Source organism: Uloborus diversus, chromosome 2 (genome assembly GCF_026930045.1).
Source record: "Uloborus diversus isolate 005 chromosome 2, Udiv.v.3.1, whole genome shotgun sequence".
NCBI classification, from domain to species: Eukaryota; Metazoa; Arthropoda; class Arachnida; order Araneae; family Uloboridae; genus Uloborus; species Uloborus diversus.
Window position 1 is genome coordinate 143,510,517 of NC_072732.1, and position 14,555 is coordinate 143,525,071.

General features: G+C 31.2%; 1 protein-coding gene across 1 annotated transcript in view; it reads right to left on the reverse strand.

Moving 5' to 3' along the window:
• Positions 1-406: 406 nt before the first annotated feature.
• The window catches only part of LOC129217382 (delta-sarcoglycan-like), a 91,501-nt gene continuing 77,352 nt past the window's right edge, over positions 407-14,555 (reverse strand). The window contains exons 2-8 of the mRNA XM_054851674.1: positions 12,936-13,171; positions 11,192-11,293; positions 9,502-9,589; positions 5,421-5,540; positions 4,412-4,484; positions 2,512-2,635; positions 407-1,909 (exon numbers count right to left, since the gene is read on the reverse strand). Coding sequence (XP_054707649.1) covers positions 1,739-1,909; positions 2,512-2,635; positions 4,412-4,484; positions 5,421-5,540; positions 9,502-9,589; positions 11,192-11,293; positions 12,936-13,169 — 912 coding nt within the window. The 5' untranslated portion in view covers positions 13,170-13,171 and the 3' untranslated portion in view covers positions 407-1,738. The remainder of the gene's footprint in view (positions 1,910-2,511; positions 2,636-4,411; positions 4,485-5,420; positions 5,541-9,501; positions 9,590-11,191; positions 11,294-12,935; positions 13,172-14,555) is intronic.

The following is a 14,555-nucleotide window of genomic DNA, read 5'->3' on the forward strand; positions in this document are numbered from 1 at the left end:
TTTTATCTGTTCTAAATTCAAAAAATCAACCATAATTTAAGTTTAATGTCTACCTAACAATCCAAAAAAGAAATTTGATATGACAACAGATTCATTGATTACCTAAACTTTTTTCGAAATATCAACTTCTGCAGTTTTAATATGATGCATGTTTGACATTTTTTTGTGAAGTAATTTTTTTTAACTCCTCAGGAAACAATGTAAATTTTAGTTTAAATATATTTTTTATACAGCTGTACTATAATCTGGTATTAAACTACTGCCTATAGGGTTTTTCAAATTTTCAATGTTTCAACAAAATTTTACCAATTGTTCTGTACTCGAGTTTTATAAATTAAAGAAAAAGCGCGTGAATTTTTGTATGAGCGTTAAAGGTTATATTTTTAACTCTGGATTTCAATGAGGATTCTTTTTTTTGGAAACTTTCATCTAAAATGACGGTAATTTCTAGGAGAAAATAAAATTGTGCCTGATACCTATTGGCGTCATGAAGTCAGTTTTTAACAAGAGTTTGTAAGTAAGAGAATATAATTTATAAAGTATATTTTTCATTCTTCTGCCCCTTTAAATTGATTTTTTTGCAAAGAAGTTAATCGAAGTAACTTAATGAATTATTTTTAGCTTTAACCAAGTGCTCTTAGTCTAGAGTTAAAATTTTCAAACAATAATTAATTTCCAGTATTTATTCTATTTAAGACCCCAAAATAATGACATTAAATTATTTTGGTTTTCAGAGGTTTTATTTTTTATCCGATTTGTATTTTCAGGTTCCCCACTTCGTCTACTTAAAACACATTGTTTGATATCAATTAGTTATTAATTTTTTTTTTAATTTTAGAGCCGAAGAAATTCCATTGTACGACATAAGTGTAAGGGACTATATAATTGCTATGAGTAAAAAAAAAATCTAACGTAAAAAAGTACAAGAGGCCTCAATGACTGAGTGGTGTAAATGATTGATACACACTTGAGGCGGTGAGTTCGACTCCCATCCTCTCTCCGGATGTAATTTCCCTTCTTTGTGCAGTAAATTCTTTCATCTGTTGTCTGCATATTTTCTGACTTAGTGAAATAAAAATATACTATACTTAAGGAGGCAAAACACTGAGATCGTAGTGTTTATCAAATACACCTGATCTAGTTTAGAATTGTCAATCACAAATTGTTTTTTCACTCAAGCCTTTCTTGTTATGTGTAAAGTTTTTGCACGACGAAAGGACCCCACTGCATTCCTACAGTTGTTATTTGCACCATTTTTCACAGCTTGTGCTTTGTTTATTATTTTTAAACCCATATTTTAGTGCGAAGCTTTCTTTATCTTTTTAATTTAATATAAATACTACTCTTTTAGGCCTAACTTTATGCATTAAAGCAAGCTCATAACTTTTGTAATGTAAATTTTCAATTTTACATTCAAGAGCAAAAATCACAATTTGAGATGTTTCAGCGATATTTTGATATTTTTCTTTAAAAATTATCATTCAATACTAAGAATAAGCATTTGCGCAACCAATAAGCACGTAAAGATCTTTTACCTCATTTCGGACAAAACGACGCCAAGTTTTCTGCCAACTTCCAATTCTTCTCTTGGTCATTTGATCTTGAAACATATAAAAGTATTAAGATGTACGTTTACTGCAATACTTTAGTCTTTTATGGCGTTATTAGAAGCTTTAACTGTCTTTCAACATTTTAAGCATTTAATTTCAACGAATTTATATTTTCTTCTTCTTTACTCCTACCGACAAACTTCGTCATCGGCTCTGCAATGATCTTCCGGCGACGAAAGGAACAGTCGTCCATTTTGACAAGAACACATTTCGTAAATACCTTGATAAGATCGTCCTCTGTTTGTTGGAAGAACTGTTTGGAGATCCTTAAATAGGATGTGTTTAGAATCCAACTGTATCTGAAAGATTTAAACAGGTAACTTAGTAATGATTGTAACTTAATTGCAAATGTTTGAATAAAATTCTTTACGACTAATTTCATGATACCGCGATGCATGAAAACTTTCTAGTTTATTTGTACCCAATATGCTGTAGATTAAAAAAATATATATGTTTTTATGCTTGGCATTTGGTGCATAATTTATTATATTGAATAATCTACAAATTAATTTAAATTATAAGTTATATAGTTAGATATTTTTCGAAAACGACTTCAAAAAAAAAAAAGGTAGCTGCAACTCTAATCAAAATATTTTATACAATCTGTACCGAAACATTGCACTTTCGTTGATCAACTCCGCGTCCCTTTTAATGTGAACGTTACTCCACCACCCCTCCGGTTGCGGTCCCGTTCACTAGTTCACTAAATTGTAGCTCGAGTTGCATTTTAATTTTCCATCATTTATTCGAAAATATAATAACTAATTTACTACGGTGCAGAAAAAAACTGATTATTCAACAAATACATTTTATACCCCATTCAGCGTAAGTAACTTTTCAGTTTCAATGTTTTATCTTTTCGTATTTTTGTTTAAAAATATTTATTGAGAAAGATACTTACAACGCCTTGTTTTGAATGTAGTTCTAAGTTCTTGAGGCAAGTCGCGCTAATATCCCCGGTTCTAGACTCTAAACTAATTCCTTGAGGAGCTTGAACTTTTAACCTTCTTGTTGGAGATTCCAGTCTATGAAAAATGAAGAAAAATAGTGATTTTGCATACCTTAAATTTAAAGACGTTCAGTATAAATTTTAAGTTTCGTGAAAGTTGTGTTTTTTTTTTTTTCTGCCCAATGAATTGTCCTAAACATGCGGTGTTCCCCATTGTCTAATTTATTAATCATAAGGCATCTAATGGTTATGCATAGTTTTTCACACGTTCTATCAATTAATTAAAACGTAAACATAACGTAGCGCTCATTTTAAAACGATAGCCTTCTCCAAAAAAGCAATAGAAATTATCGTAAACAAGACGTTAGTTTATTACATTTATGATAACACAAGTTTGAGACAATAGAATTTCTATGAGGAATGAAGAGTCTTTTTGGTTTTTTCTTTTTCTTTGCTTTTATGCTTAGCTTTCCTGTTTTAAACTATAATGTTTAGTTGTATGTAATTGTTGTTGTAAAGTTTTTTAACTATATTTTGTTAGATGCGTTATAATTATTACTGCTTACAAGTCTTAAAAAACCAAACGCCAAATCTGCCATGCTAAGTATGTTTTTCTGCACTACCGAAGGGTATTCGCAGTTTTTTAAAAAATAATATTTTGTGCTGATTAAGAATATACAAAATGACTTTCGATTTTATTTGAGAAGTACTCTTTTGGTATATTTATATTATTGTTTTGTAGAACGATTTATATTATAATTTCATTATCAAACAGTTTGATTGTATTTTAAGTACACCTTTAATTAGTTACAGACTTGTATGAGAAAAAATATACTGTTTACATACGTAATGGAGAACAGTTTGAAAGTTGTATGATTATTTCTAGCAGGTTTAAACCTGACGTTTTAGAAAGATCTCAACCTTTTTAAGAGATAGTTTTTTTTTTTTTTTTTTTTTTGAATTTGTACTCGACCAGGATGGTTTGCGTTGGATTCACCTTCTAATTTTATTCATGTTCATTTTAACTTCTAAATATATTTTCCAGGTACTTTAACTGATAATTTGCAAGTTATTTATATATTTCTTTAGTTTTACAGGTATTATTGTTAATTTGAACGGTTGCATGTATTTCGATGATATCATGTAAGATTAGGCCTTTAAATAATGAAATTTACTTAATATAAATCTTAATGTAAATAACTCTTAAGTACACTTTCATTTGTTATACGAATTTTTCAAATTTTACGTTATTTCTACGAATGCATTTACTAAAGGCTCATAACAAATCTTTGCATAGTTCATAGATTACATGTACATCGCTACATGTAACTGTAAAATCTTAACATATGCTCAATATGTGCATTGGTGCTAAAAACTCTTACCCTGAAACTCAAAACATTTATGAACAGCAAAAAAAAACGATGTACTTTGATTTCAGTTTACCGAAATATACAATAAAAATGTGTTTGACTTAAAAATCAAGTATTTTTGTTACCATAAATTTAAATGTAGCATTTCTTTATGATTTCGCAGGCAAAACATTCCATTCAATTTATAAAGACTAATCTTTCAAGTAAAATGCATTATGATGATACAATCATGTGATTCGATCCATTTAGGAATTGTTATCATCCACGAAATATGACCTGAATCTTCGTCACAGATTCTTGCAGGAAATGCTATAACCAGAAAAGATTTCTGAAAGAATATCATTACCTAAAAAGGTTTGAATAGTCAGTTCATGATCGTTTTGATCGTAATTTCCAGAAAACTATTACTTTTGATTCATTTTGGATGGTACTTGCTAAAGAAATAAAAAATCTAAAAATTAGTAGCATGGTAAAATACTTACCTTAACTGATCTGTTGACTCTGATTTTACTACTGGTGTTTGTATGGACCCTGTAAATGTTATTCCATCTTTACCTGAAAGAGAAAATTAGCAAATAGTTGTGCATTTGACTGGATAATTTTTGTAACTGGTTTATTTTCATGCCTTTTAGCATTTACGTTTTAATTTTTAAAATGTATCTTACTAATAAAACTAAAGTTATTTTTCCTTCTAAGTATTTTTTCCCTTATTAAATTGTTTATTTTTGTAATTCAGTCATATTTCAATACCACATACAAAGTTGAGATGAGTGTACTGAAAAGGGTTTCGTAGTGTTAACTTGTTGACACAAGGCGGTCACTCATCTGGTGTGCTAATTCTGCATTAGCTATTAGTTTGTTTGGCTTTCTTGGCTCCCTTAAGAAGTTTTTTGCCTCCAGCTCAGTTAATTCTTATTCCGGGCTGACGAGTGCTAAAAAGCACGAAACTGCAGTCCTCGGATGGAATAACTGAGCTGGTGGTGTATTTTAAGTATTTCTGCCTTGGCTCTGGCTAAGGGCGGTAATTTACTACAAAATACAAGCTCATAGTTTTTAGAATTTGTCTCTGTTAAGTTATATATACATAAATTTGTTATCTGTACGCATGTGTATGCATTTTTTTAAAATTCAGAACTAATTAGTCTACTGTATCAACGATTGGGAGTGTGTGTTGCTAATAAAAATTTTAAAAGCAGATAGAACATGGTTCCAATATAAATACGCTTACTTTTGGGTGAGCTCATTTATATTTAGATTCAAAGAGAGAAGGATTTACATTGGTAGATTGCTAGTAAGCATTAGTGGAAAAGCAGTGCGGCTTTCCTTACCTCAATTTAAACAAATGTAATCGTTTACTGCTACGTTTATATACAACGCTTTCAAAATTTAATGAAATGTAAAAAAGTTTACCTCTAAAATGAAAATAAAAACTAGTAATTTGTTTTGTACGTAAATAAATGAAAATTGTCCAAGTAAAGACATAAATTTTACCTGTTACTCTCATTTTTCTAGCTGACATATTTGTTCCCGTATTATCCACTCTAAGCACTATCTCACCATTGGCTTTCCTAACAAGAAATTGCTTTGTGAAAACTTCCAGTTTTCCCTCACCTAAAAAGGATGCATTTGACAAATAAAAAAAAATCAATTAACACTTTCGAAAAACAATTATTAAAACTATTTCAGCTATTATTGTCAGTATCAAGCAAACACAAATAAATAAAAGAAAGATAGGTAAAGACCAAAACGTTGCTTTTTTCACACGATTACAAAAGGGAACTAACACTTTAAAATGCTTATAGTGCTTTTGAAAATAAAAACAGTAGTTGTGTCTGATGTACAAAACGGGTTACCGCAATCCTTTTTCAGTACACCTTGGCGTACTTTTAAGTCGAGTTTAATGATTTGAACTTTCAATTGCTTAATGGTAAAATCTAAATTCAACGTTAAATTGGTTTTACCTTTGATTTGAAGTAACACTGCTGTATCAGAATGACAAATAATTTACATGTCCTGCATCTTATGAAGATATTTTGCATTTTAAAATAATAAAAAAAATCAAATAAATGATATTTTAACGCAATGTTTAACGCAAAAAATAATATTGTTTAGTCGGACCAGATGTAAGTAAAATCTTGTACTGCGTGATTGGAACTCGATTCATGAAATTTGAGGATAGAAAAAAAAAGTGAAAATTAAGGATTCCATGTACTGTGCTTCAAACTATAAAAGATTCGGAATATGTAAAATTAATCTTACGTAAGATTAATAGGTAGTCTAAATCAATAATGTAAGTTGATATTTTGAATTAAACATATATTGCAGTTTAAAAAACATTTTCTGCTTATTCAAAAACTGAAATTTCATGTGTGTTTAGTGAAAATGACTGTATTAAATTATATTGACTAAATAATAATGACAAATTACAGAAAATAAAATGCAAGAAAATAAAATATTTAGTTTTGTTAAATAATGATTGGAAGTATATCATCTAACTAAAAATAAAAATTCAAATTCCAAAAATTACATCTAATATCGAAAAGCGTATTATAAAAGATTGATAGTTTCTATTTCCAGATTCTTGTGTCCTCCGCTTTTCTATTATATATATCTTGTCGGCTGAGTACTACAACCACGTAACTGCAAATTTGAGAAAAGAATTTCACTTCTGTTCGAAAGAAGAGGAAAACGCGGGGTTTTCTATAAATGATTCATTAGTTTTAGAAAGCTATATGTCAGGGTGGGGCGAAAAATAAAAAGTTCCTCAGATACACTTCTAACCGCTGCCAAAAGTTTTCTTTGGGGATATTTAGCTAATCTGCAAAATTTGACGAAGATCGGTTAATATCTTCAACTCATAAGATAGATTTATGCATTAAAATAATATGAAATAACTCACAAAAATTGTTTTATATTATGTATTTTATCTCGCATCTTCGAAATAAACAAAAACGTATAAAATAGTGACTTTAAGGACAATATTGAGTAAAATATGATGAATTTTTGCAAAATGAGACATTAAAATTAGGAAAATGCAGACATATGAGACAAATGAAATAAAACAGCTTTATTTAAACATCAATGAATAATTTTAAAAAATATGTTCAAATGTAAGCTACATACATGATAGAAAAAGTTTGTGGCACAGCTAGAGCTTTTACAAAAATAGACTTTTTTTTTTTCACATCGACGAATAAAACCATCCCTCTGTTCTATTCCACTTACGGCCAGAAATGCATCCGTCGCCAATTTTAAGCAGCGCTTGGGTACTAGTACTTGGTCCATCCAAGTAGTCTACTAAGTGGCGAAGAAGCAATTCATTGCCATGAAGATGGCATATTAACCACTGCAATGGTACATTAAAGAATGTTTCAAGACATAAAATTACGCCGCATTTTCTTCCGGTATTTACAGCAGTATGGTCACATCCGATGGCACTTAACTAAGTAATATCGATTTTGTTTTCGGAAATGAAATTTAGTATGCCGTTTGCAATTCCTTCTAAGTTCAATCTATTCGTTGAAATAGATCCTAAATATTTATTATCTGGCAGCAGAACCAGCTTTACATGCTCTTCAATAAGTATTGTTCGATGACCATAGTCGGACACAGATTGTTCCAGGAACAATGCACTATCCTTTCGTCAAGAGAAACACAAACCTCGTACGTATGCACATTTTGGACCTTGGTGGTGAGCTTTCAGACTTTTTGTCACTTTTTCACGATTATATTTGAAGATGTTTCAGGGGAAATGAAGCCGACGTCTTCTAATCTTCTAATACTGATGATGCTAACGTAGCAGCTAATCTAACCGAAACACCGTAGCGTTTTAAAGAAGTTGGTCAATATAACCCTTGCTGAACTCCTAGTTGAGGGCTTTAACACTTGCTGGTGAAGTACTTGCTTTATAATTGATACAACTAAATTCCGGATTAGCTTTGTTTGTACCTTCTGTTAAATATTCTTTATTGATTTCTGTTTCCTCATAACTTCTTCACGGGTATTAACTCTGAGTCTCTTCTTCGCTCTTGATTCTTCTTTTGTTTTTTGTTCAAAGATCCATTTTAATTTTCATGTAGTTTTTTCTATCAATATTTATAATAAACATTTTTCGTCACCACGCTGATCTAAAAGAAAAAGTTGTTCTTTTACAGAAAATGCGCTGCAGCAATGCGTCTGGAACTTTTCCCGGTCAAATCTCATGGTTGTACGACGTATTTAAATGTCATTTCACATCATACTAGGAGCGCAACAGCAGTGCCTCTTCAAATATCATGGTTTTTGCAACAAAACTATGCATTGCCTTCTCTTAAGGGTCATTTCACAGTAGTTTAGACATTTATGTAGAGTCCGTAATATGACCTTTTTTTGCCATAACTTTTTAATTTGCTGTTTGATTAGCATATTATTTTATTTTGAGATTTTTCTACCAACACACCAACTCAAATTAGAATAATTTGTAAATCAAACGGTAAATTAAAAAGTTATCGCAAAAAAAGATCACATTACGAACTTTACATAAATGTCAAAAATACCGTGAAATGCCTCTTAATGTAAACGTTTAAAGACCAATTTCTTTCTGGAATCTATTTCATTGTTATTAACCCATAAATGTCCTTTAGATGTAAAAAAGGTGCAATTAAAATCAGTTAAAAGCAAGATTTTTACATTAAAACCATGAAACTATGGGGAAAATACCGATGATGAAATTTTGCGATCACAGCGCCCCTTGAAGATGATAACCGATCTCCGTCAAATTTTTCACATTAGCTAAATATCACAAAAGACAAATTTTGGCACCTTGGTAACTATTAAAAGTTGATCTGATTTTTTTTCGCCCCCCCCCCCCCATTTCAAAAACAACGATGAGGAAAAACTAAGAATTACCACAAACTCACAAAAAGTTTTAATTGTATAGACCAAACAGCAATACGAGTACAATATTTTCAAAATGACGAGAAAACAGGAAAAGCGTTTTTTTTCTTTTGCATGTGTAACAATATATATGTGATTTTCATCTGTTCTTGCAGTGCTCTGGGTGCATATTAATGACTTTGTCTATGTACCCTAGCTAAGAAAAACGCAGAAGAACTTTAGGATAGCCTCCAAACGCTAGTGATATATTTTTCAGGAAGACGATGAACGTTACGAAACATGTCATGTTTTTTTGCCATTTAAAAAATACTGCCCTCGCATTGCTATCTGGTTGACACGATCCCTTACTTTTGTATGCACAGATTTTCGCAAAGTAATGAATCATTTGTAGTAAACTTATACTTTTAATTTACCAAAATTTAGAAATGGTAGTTAAATAACATTTAAATAAAATCTTCACATTCCCCCACAGAAATAAATTAATTTATTAAGTTTTTGCAGAAGCAGTACAAAAAAAAAAAAAAAAACAGACATGAATTATAGTTACATATTTGTAGTATTCACTCACCGATATACACTACTACATACAATACTTTTGTATTACAATTACTATTATTTATATATTCATTTAAATTTGACGTGTCCATTCGTTCATCAGACGCGTAACCTCAGAAAAGAAACTACAACTTGTACTTACCCATATTTAGCTTGCCTACTATTTGGCCTTTAGAATTTCTTGCATTGATTGTAATGTTTCTAAATGATTCAAATCTGAGAAGCTGATTCTCAAAGCTGTAATACAAAAACTGAGTATTATTAAGGGTGACTTTCTGGAGCGGAGTAAATTTTTATTCGTTCAATTGAGTTCTAAAACTAATGATGGCAAGCACCATATATTATGCTGCTTTTGTACTTTAAGCCAATTGTAAAGTCTCATTTTTGCTCCAAAACTTGAACATCATGCAGCAAACTTGCTTAAACCTCAAAAAATTATCGTTAAAGAAATGATTTTAAATCTACAAGGTCACTTTAATTGTTCGATTTTAATTTTAAAATATATCTTTCACTTATAACTGCAACTGAGTGTCAAATTTTTTATCGATTCTGTAAGTGTTAAAGTTATCTCAAACTTTTACATTATTCATTGTCCAATAGATTTAATAATTTCTTTGCGTAAAGTAACTCATAAGGAATAAGAAATGATTTATGATGTAAACTGATTAAAACTACTTTCAAATTTTAAACTAGTTTAAAAAAAAACTTTGACTAATCAGAAATATTACTAAGTTACACACCACATAAACTTTGCATTAAACATGACATATTTTTGCTACGTGTTTCTAGAAGTTTTAAAAGTTGAAACTTTGTCACTATAGCTAAAAAAAGAATGTTTCCTTTTCATTCCAGTTTTTTTTTCTTTTTTTGTAATAATAAAATCGGAAACTTCGGGAGAAATACTGATTTTACGGAAATTTAACTCGAACTCCATTTCGAGCCACACCTTGTTTTCTGATTGCTTGGTTTGGAAGCGTGTATTCAAAGTATTCTTCATTTTCCCCCCAAAACTTGTGCTGCAATTTTGATTTTTTTAACTGCTTATGAAGAGGGTCAGATTTCCTGTTTAAAATTCTCAAAATAATTTTAAACAGAAACTCGCCGAACCACGTGAGGTACGATTCCCAACGAGAGAAGATAAGCTCTTTAAAATACTCGGAAGAATTTTAAATAGTAACTTGCTCAGCCCCATTAATTATGACTCCAAATAATATGAGATGGGTTGCTTAAAGTCTTCTCAAAATCTCAAAGAATAACATGCTGAGTTACTTGAGCTCTGATATCCAATAAAATGGAATTATTTCTAGTGCATGCTGGTAGTATGTATGTTCTACTTTAAAAAAAAAAAACTAATTTCTCAATCTATTTTAAAAGGTTAAAATTAAACTTCAAAATCTTTTGCTGTTATTTAAATACACACAACCTTATTGGACTGTATAACTTTTTAGTTACAAATTTTGTTAAAAAGATTTTAATAAACTTAAGCTTCACACAAACAAGAAACATTTTGGATAGTAATTGACAATCAGTTTAACAACTTTAAATACCACCTTAAAAGTACATAAAAAAGTTTTGTGAAAAATACGTGAAAAAAAATCAGGCAAAATATCCGAATTTTAGTAATTACCTTAATAACCAGGATTTTTTTGAATACAAAAATTAAATTCCTTACTAATTATTTCCTTTTCAAAAAGTCTGACTGAAGACAAACGAATTTAATTTATATTAAGGTTCAACTTTTAGGAAATTGAAATAATATATATTTATATGTTTCAAAAATAAAAGATCGAAATGTTCCTCCTATGGTTTCTATAAGAGTTTTGAGGATTTACCTGCCTAGAACGTATTTTCGCTGCTTGCAGGGTCTTTAGGAACACAGACTGCCCTTCTAGTCTGATACCTTCTTTCTTTATTTTTAAATTTCCCATGCCATCCTAGAAAGAAAGAAAATTCAAAATAAAATGAACACATTTAGTTTATACGTAGTTTCGTGCTGGGAGCTTAAAAGAAAATACCTATTATGAGAGCTTTCAAAAAAAAAAAAATTCCACAATTCAACAAAACTCACAAAATGCCTCTTTAAAAGTGAAAAATGCTACTAGATTTGTTGTTTTTTACGTGCTACCGCGAAGTAATCATGGTTATAAACTGCAAATAACTGTTTTGGTGCAAAATACTGAAACTCAGCGAGAACAACTATTTTGGGGGTTACATAATAAAATTTGAAATTACATACTGTTCGGCTTTTAAGAAGGGATGATTCGCCATGGCTAAAATTGCTAAATCTATGATGGATTTTTTTTTCATATTTATTTAAAAAAACAAGATTACACTTAAGGAAGTGTTGTGAAAAATATTAAGTTGCAATCAAATTCAACGCGGATAATTTGGTGGGATTTTCAAATTTCTTTTTTAAATCAATCTTTTATTGTTTTCGAAAAATAGTGTTTCCAAAGCAAAATGGTTAGATATATTAAACATTTATCGGAAACCACCATATTGCTGTTGAGCTTACTATTATGATGGTGGTTTTAAAAATACTATTGCACTAACCAGATGCTGAACTAATTTTATGATCAATGGTTGGACCTTTTTAAAAATATCTTCCGCAAACCATAAATGAAGAAAAATGTTAAAACTACTGTGACCGAAGGAGCTTAAACTCGGGTACACGAATTTCACCGAAACACCGTAGTCATTCAGTTTTGCTGAGTGCAATATTAAGTCGTCAACTGATCTCTTTCTGAACTGATTTCTTTTCGACGGAAAAACGGAATTAAAAATCATTTTTAGTTTCAAATTACGTCAATGCTTGCCCTTATTTGCAATTGTCTCTCATATACTCTAACTTTGTTACGTTATGTTTTTTTTTTTTTTTTTTGGAGTTATTAGTTATTTGCTTGTGCTTGTTCCATATCATTTAAAAGCGTCAGTAGGGAAATAATGAGAGTTCTGCAACAGGAGGCGGTGTTGCGGTGTTAACACCGCCTCCCCCTCCCACTCTTCCTCCCACCGCCTCCTCCACTTCCTCCCCACCCCCTCCCGACCTTGGGGTTGACCCTCCCCCAAGTGTTGCCATCCAAAAAGTAAAAACTTTGTGGCGCGAGAACCCGTAGAAGGTGACGAGGGTTTTTCCCGCGTTTTAGATATTTTTCCCGCGTTTTCGGACTTAGAATATTTTGAACTTGTTGTCATGGTATCCACAAAGTTTTTACTTTTTGGATGGCAACACTTGGGGGAGGGTCAACCCCAAGGTCGGGAGGGGGTGGGGAGGAAGTGGAGGAGGCGGTGGGAGGAAGAGTGGGAGGGGGAGGCGGTGTTAACACCGCAACACCGCCTCCTGTTGCAGAACTCTCATTATTTCCCTACTAGCGTCTTAAATTTCTAACATCCTTAAGCTCCTATCTGCTGAATTTTTGCAACTTGCACTTTTATTAGGGTACTTGTTTTACTTATTTTCCCTTTACTTGTTACTTCGAACAAAATGAAAAAAAAGAAAAAATTACTTATCACATTAATATACTTTATGTCTCTTTAGAAAATTACTATAGTTTAAACAAATTATAATGCTCTTACCATGGTAAAGTCTAAAACTTTGATTATCCAGACTGTTAGGGACAAGTTGATTACTATCATTGAACATAACAGAATGAGTAGAAAATACAAACATCGCTTTCTCCAACCGTAGATGCCAATGCGAAAAAGACAATTGCTGAAGTATGGATCGATATTCTTCACTGGGCAGTGGTCACTGTCTGTCCACTCGGGTAAAGGAGAGGCTGGAATCGCAACGGTGTGCCCACTAGACATGCCTGAAAGGAAAATCATCCACATTTAACATATATTAATATCACGCCTTAAGTACATTGATTATTTTTTCAAGAATATGAATCTTAAGTTCGAAAAGTACAAGCTTTTAGATTTCAGCATGCACATTTTCTTACCGATGCTGTGCCAAAACTAGTAATAATAATAAAAATCTACTCAAAACTCACAAATAACGAAGTTTTATTGCACCAAACATGCATACACATGTTTCGGCGTTACAATTAACGCCATTTTCAATGTAATTAAGTGAGTTTAGGGATGAAAAGATATCCGACAAAAGCAACGGGACAGATTTAAAATTTATATTTAATTTTACTTTATTGCTTGAAGGTATTTATTTTTCACTCTTAACTTTTTTTTTTTTTTTTTTTTTGTAATATTTTTGCTAAATGTATAGCGTAAAGTAGGATAGCCCGGGGAACGTTTACGCGATTTTTTTTAATGAATTTTCTAATTTTTATGTTTTAACTTGGGAAATTTTAGACATTGCGTTTTATGAAGCAGTTAATGGAGTCAAAATTGGTACATTCAGTTGTTGTTCGGCTCGTGTTTTTAACCGTCAAATAAATAATTTTTGATTCCAAGTCGGTTGCGCAAACATGCCCCGGAGACGGGGCACGTTTACGAATATTTATTTTGACACCTAACGTGGTTCTTTCAGTGTTTTGAACATAATGTCTTACCATCGCTAAAAAAAAGCAAATTTATTAGAGAGTGAGTAATGTATAAAGTTGAAGCTGAAGGGGCTTGAAGACAGCACTATATGATTGTAAGCTATAAGATACGTATGTGTAACTCAATTAACAGTTAAACGGTAATTTTCAGAACTAAATAGCCGGAAAATAGTAAAATGTTGAGACAGTTTGGAGTGAAAAAAATGTTAGGAACACGTTTAAGTAGGACACAGTAAGAACGACCGTAAAGGTGCTCCGATGTTCAATGTGTAAACTTGCCCCGTCACCAAGTTTGGATTAATATTTAACGTGCATAAAATTTAATAACATTTCAGTTCATGCAAACACAATTCTCTAAAAAAGATATTTTAAACTAAGTATTATTTATTTACAATAAACTTCGAAACGTTCAACACAAAATTTACTCAATTTGTTAGAAAACAAATTATTCTTTCTTCATGCTGGACTGAAGCTCGACTAATGCTCAAAAACCTGTGAGAGTATTTGTTAGGGAGTAGCATCAATCTGTTATGACTGTTGGCTCTCCAGTTTTAATTCACTACTTTGCATTCGCTGCTACGTTAACGTGCCCTGGTCTACCCTACATTTAAAATTTGCCTCGAAGATATTTTATTTCTTTATTATTTATATTTATAGTAAAGTTATCAGAATTCGGGTACAGTTTAATAGAATA